Source organism: Zalophus californianus, chromosome 1 (genome assembly GCF_009762305.2).
Source record: "Zalophus californianus isolate mZalCal1 chromosome 1, mZalCal1.pri.v2, whole genome shotgun sequence".
NCBI lineage: Eukaryota > Metazoa > Chordata > Mammalia > Carnivora > Otariidae > Zalophus > Zalophus californianus.
In genome coordinates this window covers 148,840,192-148,855,546 of record NC_045595.1, presented here as the reverse complement: position 1 = coordinate 148,855,546, position 15,355 = coordinate 148,840,192, and the positions used below count along the sequence as shown (strand labels likewise).

General features: G+C 53.1%; 1 protein-coding gene across 2 annotated transcripts in view; it reads right to left on the bottom strand.

The window, feature by feature from the left end:
- Positions 1-15,126, bottom strand: part of ADCY5 (adenylate cyclase 5) — a 151,832-nt gene extending 136,706 nt beyond the window's left edge. For both annotated transcript variants that reach the window (XR_003518200.2, XM_027585035.2), the window contains exon 1: positions 13,966-15,126. Coding sequence is in view for 1 of the 2 variants with exons in the window: in XM_027585035.2 (XP_027440836.1) it covers positions 13,966-15,093 (1,128 nt within the window). In the remaining variant the exon portion in view is untranslated. The remainder of the gene's footprint in view (positions 1-13,965) is intronic.
- Positions 15,127-15,355: the final 229 nt, after the last annotated feature.

Here is a 15,355-nt window from a genome sequence, read left to right as displayed (position 1 = left end):
TTTTATACACCAACCGCCAACCGAGTTTTCTTCCCATTACATGCCTGCAATAATTTTTAGTGGCCATCACTCTTTCCTGAATCACCACAATAAACCCTTTTGATATAAACAACTCGCCTTTCAGTATAGCCATAAATCAGACTCAGTGTCATCTACATGATCCCTCTGCTGAGGGAGGGAGGCTCAGGACGGGAGTTCTCAGCCCTGGCGCATGTTAAGCTCGCCAGGAGCATGACAACATGCGGATGCCCAGCGCCCCCCCCCCCCCCCGCCTGCGTGAGCCTGGGTACCGGGGTTATATAAGAACTCCTAGGTGTGCCTTCACTTCCCACACATTAAGCTCCCTTGGGTTTCTTGAGGTTAACCCACCCAGAGAGCTGAAGTCTTGGCCCCGGGAGTTTGAGGTGAAAAGTGGAGCTGACACATGCTCAGTAGTACATGGCAACCAACTTGAAGGAAGTTGAGAGCGTGCTGCGGGAACTGCAGTTCCATGGGATTGCTTTCCAAAGAATGAAGAATACTTTCTGCAATCTGTGTAGTTATCCATGCCTGTATTTATTGTCCTTACAGTTAAACTTGACTCCTGGCAAGTCTCTGGGGGTCTTCCCAACACCTTACAGTGGGAAAGGCAGAGTCGGGGAGGACTCAGGGAGCAGGAAAGATGAGAAGACAGGGGATTGAGGATGGGGTGGGGTGGGGGGCAAATGGGTGCAGGGGTCCTGCTTGACATCACCAGACAGACCAGATCCAAGAGAGCGAAGAAGGTAGAAGAATAGCAGTGTTTTCTAAGGCCACGACCCCAGGCACATGGTCCCCTGCCAGTGGAGGACGAGCCTGCCCTGGTCCAGGGAGGGAGCACCATGAGGGACTCCCCTCTGCCAAGGCAGAAATCCCTGTGGAACCTGAGGATGGGAACTATCTGCCTTCTTCCCACAATGCTGGGCAAGTAGGGACCACAAAGTCAATAGCATTCAGTAAATATTTGGGTATTAAACAGACAGACACTGCCCTCAGAAAGCGGATTGTCAAGTAGAAAGATAGATAAACCCGCCAAGATAAATTACAGACCAGTGTAAGTGCTGCAGGGAAAAAAAAGAGGACGCTTCTAATCTAGATCCACAGGGTCCAAAGTTGCAAAGGCAGGGCCCCTGGAGAGGCACAAGGCTGCCCTGCTCACCGGAGCTCAGCTCTGGCACCACTCCCCGGCAGCCTCCACGGCTGGGATGTAGGGCCGAGGCACTGCCTGCTGGTGGTACCAACTGGGAGCCAGTCAGGGGGGTGGATGGATCCCTCCCACGCAACTGGGTAAAATGTTTATAGGAACAGGGACTTGGCCAGAGGAAGACTGGGGACTTGGCATGCTAAGTAAACAAACAAATAGCTTTCCCAACCCCAAAAGAAAATGTGAAAATAAAAATCTGGAAATTCCACTGAGCAAAAAAATGGCACTTGAGTAGGAATTAACGTTTTCCTTTAGTCTTCTTGAGACAAGGGACAGGGAGAAAAGCAGATGTGAAGCAGGAGGTTTGGGGTACTTTTTCAGATGTTGATAGTTGTGAGGAGCTGTACTTTGAAGGTATCGTAGGAACGGTCTAGTAAACACTAAACCACACCTCTGCTAGATGCTACTCTCCAGAAAGACCCCGGGTCTGAGCTCCAGGGTGTACCAAGGAATAACCTGATGCGTCCCCAGCAGATTCTGCCTTCCCCTCCCCTGTTCCACGTATGCCATCCTAAGAGTGGATATTAGGAGGCAGCCTCCCCCAAGCTAAGCTATCCTAGTGTCGCTTCTGACCCCTCCCCTGGGTCTCAGTCCCTATCACACATCCATAAAACCACTCAGGAGGGGGCGCCTGGGTGGCTCAGTTGGTTAAGCAACTGCATTCGGCTCAGGTCATGATCCTGGAGTCCCGGGATCGAGTCCCACATCGGGCTCCCTGTTCAGCAGGGAGTCTGCTTCTCCCTCTGACCCTCCCCCCTCTCATGTGCTCTCTCTCTCTCTCTAATAAATAAAAAAAATCTTAAAAAAAAATTTGCTAAAAAAAAAGCTTCTGCCTTCGGCTCAGGTCATGATCCCAGGGTCCTGGGATCGAGCCCCGCGTCGGGCTCCCTGCTCGGCGGGAAGCCTGCTTCTCCCTCTCCCTCTCCCCCTGCTTGTGCTCCCCTCTCTTGCTGTGTCTCTCTCTGTCAAATAAATAAATAAAATCTTTAAAAAAACAAACAAAAAAAAAAACCACTCAGGAGCTCTTCTCGGTAAGCATCTGATCCCAGGCACCCCCTGAACACCTCAGGGCCACCTTCCCTCGAGGCACTGCAGGCTCAGGAAATGACAACTCACTGAATGCCCATCTGAGCCAGACACCATGAAGGAAGGAAGGTTATCACAAATAAAACACCATGCATTCCAAACCCCAACCGAGACAACTGCCTGACAACAGCTGTGCCTTCTCAAGCTTCAGTATGCACCACGAAGTGGATGCACGGCTGGGTCCAAATGTGAAAAGAGCACTGGATTTGGAGTCAGAGATCAGGATTTATGTTGCAACTCCGGAGCAAAATGACTAGCTGTGTGACCTAAATGAGGTCACTTAACCTCTCTGAACCCCTACTTCCCCCTCTCCAACATAATATCAGCAACATAGGTCTGGAACTAGGAGTGCGTTACCTTGTTTTGGCCACCCAGCATCAGATCCTGTCAATCAGGAAACTATCATCCCCCATGAACAGGAGGAAAACAGGAGGGAAACACTGAGGGAGGCAGAGCAGCTCAGCTAGGGTCACGGAACCAGGCTTTTCTCCTGGACCTCTGGGCCCCAGAGCTCACGTCTGCCCCATCCGAACCCATCATCTCCTCAGAACCGTCATGACAGCAGAGGAGATCACACATGGTAAAGTCCTTTGGTATCTATAAAATGCTAATCAAATGGGAAAGTGAGTCTTTAAAAAAAAAAAGGTGGGAGGGCATCTGGGCAGCTCAGTTGGTTAATCTGACTCTCGATTTCGGTTCCGATCATGATCTTAGGGTCATGAGATCAAGCCCCACATCGGTTCCACACTCAGCGCGGAGTCTGCATGAGATTCTCTCTCCCTTTCCCTCTGTCCCTCCCCACCTGCCCATCCATTAAATAAATAAATAAATAAAAAACAAAAAGTGAGTCTTTTGGCTGGTATTTGAGCCACTGTCTAGGCAACAGAAAGCCATACTTTTTTAAGAAGTAAAAACTTTAAAAATAGTTATGCAGATAGATAGATGAATATATCATACATAAATTATATGTGTATTTATAGAGACGTATTTCTTAAATTGTTTTTTATACTCCACTTCATTCCTCTCATCCAGCAACAACCACTCTACTAGTGACAAAGGTTACCAGGTAGGAATGAGGGGCCCAGGCAGGACTAAGTTCTGAGCCTGCCACCCAAGTCTTGCACCTGATGCATGTTTACCCCAGTAAGCGGCCTCTCCCCCTTCCTGGGGTTCAAGTCAAACCTGGGTTAGAATCCCTGCTTCTTAACTCTCGATTTGGATCCCCCACAGGAAAAGATCCTGAGACAAGGATTTGAGTACAAGTGGTTTACCTGGCAGGTGACCCCAAGAAACACCAAAAGGGGAACGGGGGAGTGAGACAAGGAAGGGGAGAAGGCCCAGAAAAGGGGACGTCATCAAGCCTGTTAGCACTGTGGGCAACTAGAGCCGACAGCTTCCTTGGGACAGGGAGCCAATGAAGAACACGTGTCTCAGAGTGAGACTCCCCTCACCCCAGGGGCAAGGGAGTTGGGGTATTCCTCCACCAGCACACAATGGTCACTGGCTGAGAGCTGCTCTCGGGCTGGAAATCCCAGCACTTCTGACCTGCCCCACAGGCAAGCAGAGAGGCTCAGGACCAGAGAAAGCCCTTGGGTACGGGCGGCTAGCAGGAGTAGAAAGGTCCACGCCCAGGGAATATGGGTGCGTGCTGCATCATCTGCTATGTCAATAGCTCTGTGACTTTGAGGAAGTTACTTACCTTCTCTTATTTCATTGTCCGAGCCCTGAAATGGGGATAAAAATGTCTTTCTCATAGGGATGACATTACGATTAAATGAGGTCTTGTATGGAAGGGATTAGTTCCATGTCAGGCTCGTGGTAAACATTCAGTATATACTCATGGTTTCAATAATCTTTAAGGACTTCCTCCTTTTGGAGGGTTGAGGTGGAAAGAAAACAAAGAATATTTGGACAAGAAGGATGCTCTAGAATGGCCCATCACTCACTTCCCTGCGGGCAGCCAGGCAATCAGTGCCTGAAGTGAAAGTTCTGGAAAGAAATTCAATGGGCCCCAGACCCACCAAAGTCATCATACAGAAGCCCAACCTGCTCCAATGTCTAACGATAGCAAAAAAACAAAAAGCACAAAACAAACAAAAACAAAAACAAAAAAACCTAAAACAAACTAAAACTAGATTAAAGGAGGCATCTTCCTGGTCCCTTCCATCAAAACCCTTTATTTTATAAAGGATTTCAGACCCAGATGGGGAATGAGACTTTAAAACAGGCAGCCAGCCAGTGTGGGCTGAGAAACCTTCTTGAGGGAGGAAAGCCACCAAACAAATGCCCCCGTCTAGATTACTTTGCCTAGGCCTATCCCAGAGGCCCATGTCTGAGAAATTTCCAGGCTGCTCCCACCTCCTGAAGCAGTGTGTCCTCAAGTGAGTTCCAACAAACACTATTTTTTTAACTTTTATTATTTTAAGATTCTTCATCTATCTGAGGCACCTGGGTGGCTCAGTCGTTAAGCTTCTGCCTCTGGCTCAGGTCATGGTCCCGGGGTCCTGGGATCGAGCCCCGCATCAGGCTCCCTGCTCAGCAGGAAGCCCGCTTCTCCCTCTCCCACTCCCCCTGCTTGTGTTCCCTCTTTCGCTGTCTCTCTCTCTGTCAAATAAACAAATAAAATCTTAAAAAAAAAAAAAGATTTTTCATCTATTTGACAGAGCGAGAGAGAGAGACAGCGAGGGGGAGCTGCAGAGGGAGCAGGAGAAGCAGACTCCCCACTGAGCAGGGAGTCTGACCCGGGGCTCAATCCTAAGACCCTGGGATCCTGACTTGAGCTAAAGGCAGACACTTAACCAACTGAGCCACGCAGGCGTCCCCCAACAAACACTACTGACCCCTGTTATGTTCCTTAAAAAACAGATTCTAGGGTCAAATATGTGTGATAAAGGCTTCATGCGATATCCCCCCTTGGCAAATTTTAGTGCGTATTAACATATTCAAAGCTTTAAAGTCCTACAGTAAATAATTCTGTTTAAGCCAGTATTTCAAAAGCTCATCTGACACAGAAGCAAATGTGTGTAGGTGAAACATCTACTAACATCCCTCCAAAGGACACTTAAGAGTCTGAGCTAATGCCAGTCCTGGGTGCTGGGACCCAGGCTTTGAAACACCCCCCCCCCAATGGCCTAGCACAGTGCCCCGGTATACAATAGGCACCTAATACCCAGGGGCTGTCCGACTGAATGGGGAGAAGGTTGAAAGAATGACTTATTAATGGTTTTCACATCTGTGAAGTGATACAGTATCGGCAGTGCCAGGCGACAGCTCTGGGTTTCCAAGAAGGCACACGTTTAAAATTGCAGCAGGAGGGATTTTGGAAGCCCTGCTCAGAGTTTGGGATTGCAATCCACCAAAATAGGTTTCCAAGCCAAGCTGCATCGCTTCCTTCTGTGGAGGTGTTGGTCTAGCACTTCGGCGCAGCAGAGTCTGTGTGCAGCCGTCCACCCACCCCACCACCCATTCATTCACTCATTCAAACCCTCACTGAGCACCTACTGTGCGCCGGGCACTGAGGCCCCTGAAGACCCCTTTGAAAAGCCGACTGAGACTGCAGTGAGCTGTGTGAGAAAGCCCAGGGACCCTTAAAGGGAAGGGAGGGAGACCACCCAAGGGTGAGGTCAGGCAGCCTCAAGCCCAGAAGCAGTAACTCATAACCCACTCAGAGCAAGGAGGAGGTGGGAGGGTCTCACGCGGACACATGCGGCTGGCCTGAAGAATAAAGCCGCTACTGTCTCTCCCCGTGTTTGTTCGTCTTTCCCCCTTTTCTGATAACTACATCCCATTGTTCCCAGACAGCACCCCTGCCCCCACTTCTAGGCCTGTCCTTATACGCAGAGTTCCAATCTCCTCTTGCTTTCCTGAAGCCCTACCCCTCCTTCAAACCATCTCCTTGCTCCCTACCTCTTGCCCCACGCCACGTTCTCCCCGTTCTGTACACCCCTTCTGGACCGGGGTGTCCTCTCAGAATTTTTCGTATCCACTACCAGACAAAGGAATGAATACACCAGGACTCAAACCAAGGTTGATCTCTCTGCTGAACGACCCCCGCCCCCGGCGCCACCACCAATGGTGAGCCACAGATTGCTTTGCCTCAAACCAGAGACAGGGGATGAGAAAGGCGGGGAGGAGAGTGAGTCCAGGTGCGGGGCATCCCTCCCATCCTGTTTCACCACTACCCATCACCTTCCAGATCTGCATCCTCCCATCGGCACACGCTGGCCAGCCCCACCCGAAAGTCTCATCAGGTCTGCAGTGATTTTGCTTCTTTTTAAAAAAATTTTTTTTAATTTTTGGGGCGCCTGGCTGGCTCAGCCGGTTAAGCGTCTGCCTTCGGCTCAGGTCATGATCCCAGGGTCCTGGGATGGAGCCCCGTATCTGGCTCCCTTCTCAGCATCGGGCTCCCTGCTCAGAGGGAGGCCTGCTTCTGCCTCTCCCACTCCCCCCTCCTTGTGTTCCCTCTCTCGCTGTCTCTCTCTCTCTGTCTCTCTCTCTCTGTCAAATAAATAAATAAAATCTTTTAAAAATGTTTTTTATTTTTTATTTATTTTATTTTTATTTTTATTTTTTTAAAGATTTTATTTATTTGAGAGAGAGAATATGAGCGAGAGAGCACATGAGAGGGGGGAGGGTCCGAGGGAGAAGCAGACTCCCCGCCGAGCAGGGAGCCCGATGCGGGACTCGATCCCGGGACTCCAGGATCATGACCTGAGCCGAAGGCAGTCGCTTAACTGACTGAGCCACCCAGGCACCCTTTATTTTTTATTTTGAAGTGATCCTCACACCCAACGTGGGGCTCGAACTCAACCCTGAGATCAAGAGTCGCATGCTCCACCGACAGAGCCAGCCAGGCACCCCTGCTTTTGCTTCTTTCAAACAGAGCCTGAGATGGGCATGACGACAGAACCCCCCAACGGGCTTTAGGAGACAGTCACACCGATGCCAGGCACTAAACCACAGGCTCCTAGGGTTGAGGGTGACCTGAGCAGCCATCTTGGTCAATGATCCCAAGCCTAAGAGTTGGTCTAGATCACCTGGAGAACTTTGGAAAAGTAGATCCAAGCTGTTCAAAAAAACAGATTCATTCCTGGACCCCAAGCCAGACCTCTGAAAGCAGAGCCATTTCCTCAGTAACAAGTGTGGCTGAGGCCAGCCAGCCTCTACCTGCAAACCTCCCCTGCCACACTGCCTACCCCGGGAGGCATCTGCTTTGATGGCTGTAGCCCCAAAGGCTGGAAAGGTATCTCCTACCTGGAGCTGAAATCTGTCTATTGTTTTTACCCATTTGCCCCAACCCTACCCTTGGGGGCAACTAAAAATAAATTTAGCCCCTCTTCTAGTGTCTGGCAACAGGGGCCCCGGCAATAACATCTTGCCCAAGTGTTTTCTTACCCGGTTACAGCCTGCTCTCCTCCCAGCTAAACTTCTCCCAGCCTTTCAAAGGTTCTCTCAGAAGTCAAGGTGTCTGGTCCCCTTCCCAAGCTGGTCACCTTCCTCTGAATTCCAGAATCAACCATAATATTTCAAAGGGGGCCTGAATCTTGCCTTGAATTGGATATGTCAATTAACATACCCAAACAGCCTGCTGCTCTTTTCAGACTGGCAACCCCCAATGCAGGCTCACTTTGAGCCCCTAGAAACCCCCAGATTTTGTTTGTAACCTTGTAAAGAGAGACCTTCCCTGTCCTTGAGAAAAACTGGGGGGAGAGGGTGGGAAGTCGGGCTTTCTAACTATCTCCACGAAGTTTTGGGTCTGGGAGAGAACATTAATGCTGATCCCACCCTTTGTTAACTAGTTGCTCCCACCTGATAAGCACAGATGAAAGAAGGATATGCTAAAACATAACTTATGTAACGGCACCCAAAGGATTTACGGGCATGAGTTCTTGGAGCAAACTATTTCCAATCCCAACACAGGTTGCCCTCCTGGTAAGTAAACGACCAGGAGCTGGACCCCCACAAGATACCCACAGTTAACTGAGGTGCTGGGCGGGCATCCTGGACAGGACGCCTCCCATAAAGAGGCTGGTACAGTCACAGGAGCCTCCCATCTGGCCTTGCCCAACACCCACTCCATCTCTGGCTGGGACCAAGGTGGGCGCCCCTTTCATACCCCCTAGGAGAACACAAGGCCTGGCCCAGGAAGGACCCCAGCCCTGCTTCTGCTGCAGCCGCCCCTTCTGACAGATGACCTGTGGCCAGGGCCCATCTGCATGGGAAAGCTTCTGTCCAGGACTTGTATACTGATAGAACTTTTCTGTGAGGTTGGGCAGGTTCCTGCAATGGGGCTCAAAACATCGTCTGTGTCCTCTTTATAGATAAATATGAGCACCCTGTTCTGTGTTCACAGCACACAGACCTCATGCTCTTGCTCCAGATCAAAACTCAGATTGAGGGGCACGTGGGTGGCTCAGTCGGTGAAGCGGCTGCCTTCGGCTCAGGTCATGATCCTGGGGTCCTGAGATGGAGCCCCGCATCGGGCTCCCTACTCAGCGGGGAGCCTGCTTCTCCCTCTCCCTCTGCCTGCCACTCTGCCTACTTGTGCTCTATCTCTCGGTCAAACATATAAATAAAATCTTTAAACAAAACAAAACAAAACTTAGATTGAATTATTAACACTGAACATTCCCACAAATACACAAGCTGGTCATTTTGTTCCTCGGCTGGGTCTCTGCCCTGCCTGAAGTCCTCCCCATAGGAATTGAGGCACCCCTGGGATCTGGAACCCCCTACCCAAAAGCCCTGCTCGACCCTACCCCCAGAGGCTTCTGCTCCCCTCCCAACACCCCTGCCCTGTTGCACAGAGAAGAGGGCAATGTAATTGAAAACAATTAGCAAGGAGAATTGGCAAAAACAATTAGCAAAAAAAAAAAACCACCCAAGCAGACCCTCCTCGGCTCCAAACTCAGAGCCGACCGCCAAGCCCAGACCACTGCTGCTGCTGGAGTTCACTAAGGCCTGGTGTCTCCTGTCCAGAAATGGGGGGAATAATGGGTGGCAGGCAATGCCAGCCATTGCAGGAGAAGTGCGTCCCCCCCTCAGCACCCCAGTGAGCCGGGGGGAGCGGCCGGCGGCAGCGCACATGCGGCCAACACAGTGACCCACCACACAGGCCTCTGGGCCGAGCTCCAGGGCAAGGAGGCGGCCGTGGAGCTCCCTGGGCAGCTGAGTCAGTGGGCAGCAGGAAGAGTCTTGGAAAGGGAAGGATAGGAGCCTTGTATCTCGAGTCTAGCCCCCAACTTCATTAGGGAAAGTAGGGGATGTGCATCCAGGGTACTGCCCTGAGGAGCCAGAGGTCAAGGTCGGAAGGGCAGTGAAGGCCCAGAACCAGAAAGGCAAAAAACGGCCACCCCTGGAAGCCAGCCACCAAGCCAAGAGTAAACAGGACAGAGCTGCAATGATCTCCTTTGGAAGTCAACACAAAGGCTTCCCCCTCCATTGCTGGGGTCAGCCCACACAACAGACACACACACACACACACACACAGACACGTGTGCGCGCACACACACGGGCAGACACACCCGCACATACACAGCAGTTGGTTCGCGCTCTGCATCCCCACCCCCTCCATCCCCAGCCTCCTAGCTACAGACACTCACACGTGCTCACAGTCACAGAACATCACCCACACAGCGCCTGTGCCTCTATGATCTCTGGGACGACTGGTGACAGTTACAGGTTCAAACGGGCACAAAGGACGAAATGCAGGACATCACGGAGTTTCTCCAAAAGGGTCACGGGGGAAGACAGGAAGGAGGTGAAGATGTGCGGGGAAGGAGGATGGGTCATCCCACACCATGAGGGATGACCCATCCTTCTCACAGCTCTCCCAAGCTCACAGGGACGTGTGCGGGATCAGAGTCTTCTCAGAAACCACATCGGGCAGGCCTAATGTGGCTGCAGAATAATTATACCCCACATCCGAACAGGACTCTCTACTTTTCTCTCCCATCCATTATCACCTGCTGGAGTAACACTGGACGGCAGGGATGCTCATCTCCTCGGGCCTGTGACCACCTGCCCCCACAGGGCCCAGAGATATTTTCTCCAGGATGATCTTTTTTTTTTTTTAAAGATTTTTATTTATTTATATGAAAGAGAGATAGAGAGCGAGCACAAGTAGGCGCAGTGGCAGGCAGAGGGAGAGGAAGAAGCAGGCTCTCCTCTGAGCAGGGAGCCAGACGTGGGGCTCGATCCCAGGACCCTGGGATCATGACCTGAGCCGAAGGCAGCCGCTTAACTGATTGAGCCACCCAGGCACCCCTCCAAGATGATCTTTAATAGCTAAGCATATGTAATGGTTGTGTGAGTGTGCTTGTTTGTGTGTGAGTGCGTGCAGAGGCTTTATGTAGCAGAGTGGGATACCATCAAACAAAAATGAGGTCGCCATGGCAACAGGCTCGGCATCATTGCAGCCCTATTAACACAAGTGAGGAATGTGTTTGGCAGATGCTTGAGTGTTATTTATGGTATGGGTGTAGCGGAGGGACTTCTAACAGGCAAAGAAGGAGGAAAAAAACAACCCTGTGACGCTCCTGCTGTATCCCACGGAAGAGACAACAGAGAGACAAGAGCACAGGAGACGCTGAGAGGCTGCAAACAGGGAGTAGGAGATGGGGAAGCAGCACAAGCCAGCAGGCCGAGGAGAGGGAAGGTGGGCAGGGAGCAACAGGGGACAGGAAGGGGGGGGCGGGAGGAGAAAGGAAGTGAGAGGGAAAGCAGAGGGGGAGGGGGATGGATACCGGGGGAAGAGCTAGAGCAAAAGATATAGGAAGGGAAGAAACACCATCCCCCAAAGAGGGCTACCTCTTGGTTATCTTTTGAGTAAAAACCCTCAGGAGGCACCAGTTGAGAAACCAAGTATTTCTCCTCCTAATTGGAGCAAAGGACAGAGCCCCAAACATAAAGAGGGGGTGGGGAAGAAGAAAATACCCAGGTCAGATAATGACATTGAGGACGTGGGCTGTGGGAGCAAGGGGGTCAGCCCTGCAGGAGGAGAAGTGAAGAACACAGTTTACCCAGGGCCTACAAGGCACGTGGGACGGGGCGGGGAGGGATTTCCAAAGCCCCAACATTAGAAACCATGCACTGCCCCCCCCACCATTTCCCTGGACATGTGTCTTTATCAAAGAAAAGAACAAGGCATCTAATGCCAGCCAGCCTCAAACACCTGCTGCTCTGGGGTAATCTGAAGCAGAGGTTAATACTGGACTGTCCCGCCTATCATTCCCTTCCATCCATCAGGGTTTGGTTAAGGAACATAAATTTTCTATCAGGCATAATCAAATACAGACCCCCCAAAATACAGTTTTCTCTGAAGCCAAATAGAATGTTTGCATTCCCTTGTCCTGGACCATCACTAACAAGCCCTGCTGTCCTCCACGGAGCAGATCGGGAGAAGTTAAGTGTAAATCCACCCAAAAGCCTACAGCCAAGTCTAAAGACTGCAATGGGTAAAAGCAGCATGGGGTGGGAGGTGGCAAAGGTGGGGGAGGGAAGGGGATTTGCCAGAGAAAGAAGGGGAGTCAGTCAGACAGTCACTCTGCTGTGGCCAGGGCATTGTCATGCTAAGGTGGGGTTGGAGCACCCCAGGACCAGAACTCCTTTCTTGGGACCTGACTCCAGTCTCTTGAAACCATACATCTAGGATGGCCTGGGCTGGTTCAGAAAAAATACCGTGAATGATCCTGGAAATCTCTGCTTCTCCATGTGGACGACAAGCCCTTCCCTCTGCAGAAAAGCTACACCCATCCAAGCAACCTGCCTTCTACCCAAGCCAGGAATAATGCCCAAAGATACAACATCCGACATCCGTGTGATAGCCTGGGTCCTCAGGTCAGAAAGAGTCGGAGCCTTTATAAGCACTAACAATAGCAGTTAACTTTTTCTTACACCACCCCCTCTTGATAGGTTCCTCTCTCAAGTTCAAAGCTGATCTCTAAAGATTTTTGTTTTCCTTCTGATCCCAGATCAGAAAAACTTTAACTAGGCTTCAACAGCCCCACCTACTCCACTCACTGGAACACAACCAAATTGGCAAGCAGTTATTAAATCCCTACTAAGTACCCTAAAATGTGCTAGACAAGGAAGAGAGGGTGGAGAAGAAAAAACATACACGTCAGGAATCCTGCACCCAAGGAGCTTACATTGGATGGGGAGCAAAACCAATGGGCACTGGAAAATAAGTAAGTGCTCCACTCTGTGGCTCTGACTCTATTGTTAACCATGCAGAAGAGGGAGAGGCCAGTATGGCTGGAACGGAAGGAGGGGCTCCTGGTAGGAGGTGAGGCTTGGCACAGAGGGTGAGGCTTGGCACAGAGGTTGGAACTGGAAGGAGCATACACAATTCTCTCATTCTCGAGAAAAGAACCCGGGGCCCAGAGAGGCTGCAGATCCTCTTCCTCCCAGTCACAGAGTACTTTGGAGGGGCAGCTAGAGCCCAGCTCCCTGAAGCCCATACTGGTGCTATTCCCTGTGGCAAGAAGGGTACCACACCCGGGAAGCTGGGGGCACAGGAAAACCCCTCAAGGAAGATGCAGTACCCAAAAGGATCAAAGTCTGAGAAAAGGCATCAGAAGCGAGGAGGAGAAAGGCAATGCCAATGGAATATGGTTAGAGGTTCTATCAGAGGACGCAGACACCCGGAAAGAGGTGTGGGGTGCAGTGGGGTCCATAGTCGAGAAACTAGCCTGCATCAAGGGCTCACTTGACTCTCGCAGCTGAGCTGCACGAAAACAAGTAGGTTCAGCAGGGGTCAATGGATGAGGCCCATGGAGCTCCAGACAAGGCCACTGCTAAAGGAAGCAGGTGTGCATGTCAGAGGGACTGGTCTCATCTGAGATCAGGAGAGCAAGCACACCTCTCTCCCAGAAGCCTTCAGCGGCGTCACCAGTTAACCAGGCAGAGGTTTTAATTCCTCCAGAGCCCACCATTGTGAGCGCATGGAACCAGTCTCAGCAGGAATAAAAAGTCCTCACCACAAGCAATAGCCAGGAACACCCAAGGAAAGGGGTCACGCCACCCAACACTAGCTTTCTGCTCAGGCCAGGAGGGGGACTACCACCACACACATGGCAGAGGCTCCTTCCCACCTTTGCTGAAGGCAGCTTTTTGGCTTAGGGCACTTTTGTAAGCAAAACAAACTTGTCAGTCCTCCCTCAAGTTCAGGGATATCTCCAGCTCCCAAAACCCCAGCCTCAGACAACTGGCAGGGTTATCATTTCTCCTCCTTGAGACTGGGCAAGGGGTGCCCAGGAGCTCCCCTCCCCAACCCTCTATCCAGAAATCCTTAACAAACGAGGAGGGAGAGGTTGCTACAGGGTCCAGCCACTTTTGTGAGGGGCCTTTTATATACAGGGGCAGGGGAGGGAAGGAGGATCTCTCCATAGAATTTTCTGCTCCAACTCTGCTTCCTCACTCATATCCCCCCATTAGTGGCTACGTGTCTTCTCCGGCGCAAGGGCATCTTTTTGTAAATGAACATGCTGGGGCTCAAAGGGGGTTAAGAGGCTCTGAAGGCACCACTAACTGGCACAGCCAAGTCTTTCTGGCTCTTTCATCAATTTAGAAAGGGTGATGGGTTGCTTCTCTTTGGAGTCAGGCCAAGGCCTGCCCACCCCACAGTCTACAGTCCCTCCGTCCAGGTGCGCTCCTACCTGCTTGAGCAGGAACTGGTCCTGGGCGTTGGTGCGCAAGGCGATGGCCAGGTGGAGGGCCGACAGGAGCACTCCGCTGAGTACCGCGGCCCGCATGCGCACAGGCAGCAACGTGTAGATGGTGTAGATGAAGAATACGGTCCACCAGATGCCCTCGGAGGCGCTGCGCGGCTGGGGCAGCAGCAGGCCCACCACCTGCACGGCCAGCACCACGGCGATAAGCGCGTAGCAGGCCAGGCCCATGTGGTCCTGGTGGAAGGCGGCGCGGTTGCAGAGCACAGCCATGACGAGGATGACACCTACCGCAGCCGCCAGCACTGCCAGGTAGGGCAGCTGGAGCGGGGGCCGCGCCGCGTGGAAGGCCAGCATGACGAGGCACACGAGCACCAGCACGGCCATGAGCATGGTGAGGCTACTCTGGTTCAGACGGAAGAAGTAGCGCTGGTACAGCCGCTCCAGCTTGTCGGACGGGAACTTCTTGGAGCGGAATATCTGCAGCAGCGCCAAGCAGCAGGCACCCAGCGACAGCACTGCGCCGGGCCCCGCGCCTGATTCTGCCGAGCTGCCGCCATCCCCCGCCCCTTCGTCGCCCTCGACGGCGCCGGCCTCCAGCTCGTCCACCGCGCGGCCCTTGCCCCGCCGCTCCTCCAGGCCCAGCTCCACCGAGCGAGGGCGCACCTCCGTCCCGCCCGCCGCCGCGGCCGCCGCCGCCGAGCCGGCACCGCCACCCGCAGGGGGCGCCCGGGTGCTGCCCCCGCCGGCCGCGCCCCGGCGCTGCCGGCGGCTGCCGCGACCGCAGTCGTCGCCGCCGCGCTCCTGCCAAGCCGACTTGGAGCGGAAGCTGAAGCCGAAGCCCCCGGCCAGGGGGTCGTCGCCACTCAGCGGAGGATCGTCGTCGTCGTCGCTGCGCCAGCGGTTGGCCAGGCGCTGCTGCTGCTGCGGGGTCACCGCCCCCCCGGGTTTCTTGGTGCAGCCGCGGGTCGAACCCCCAGGGGCGTGGGGGTAGCCATTGGCGCGGGAATCCGCTTCCCCCCACGCCGAGCGGTGTTCCGGGCCTCCCCGGGACGCCGGCGCGGCCGCTGTCTGCGCCGCGTAGCCCGGGGGGCTCACGCTTTTGGAGCCGGACATCCCCCTCTCGGCCTCGTCGTCTTCTTCCTCCTCCCCCGGGGGCCGGGCCGGGGGTCTCCAAGGGGACGGCGGACGGCCGAGCAGGGGGACCAGGCTGGGGTCACACGTCGGGGGCGGCCCGGGGCCCTGCGCAGCAGCGGGGCATCTTGGCACCCCCGTCCTGAGCGGAGAAGCAGGGCAGCAGGAGGGCAAGCGGGGAGGCAGGCACAGCCCCGAGGTGAGAAGTGGCTGAGAATCCGCGTCTGGAGTCCCAGGTCCGAGA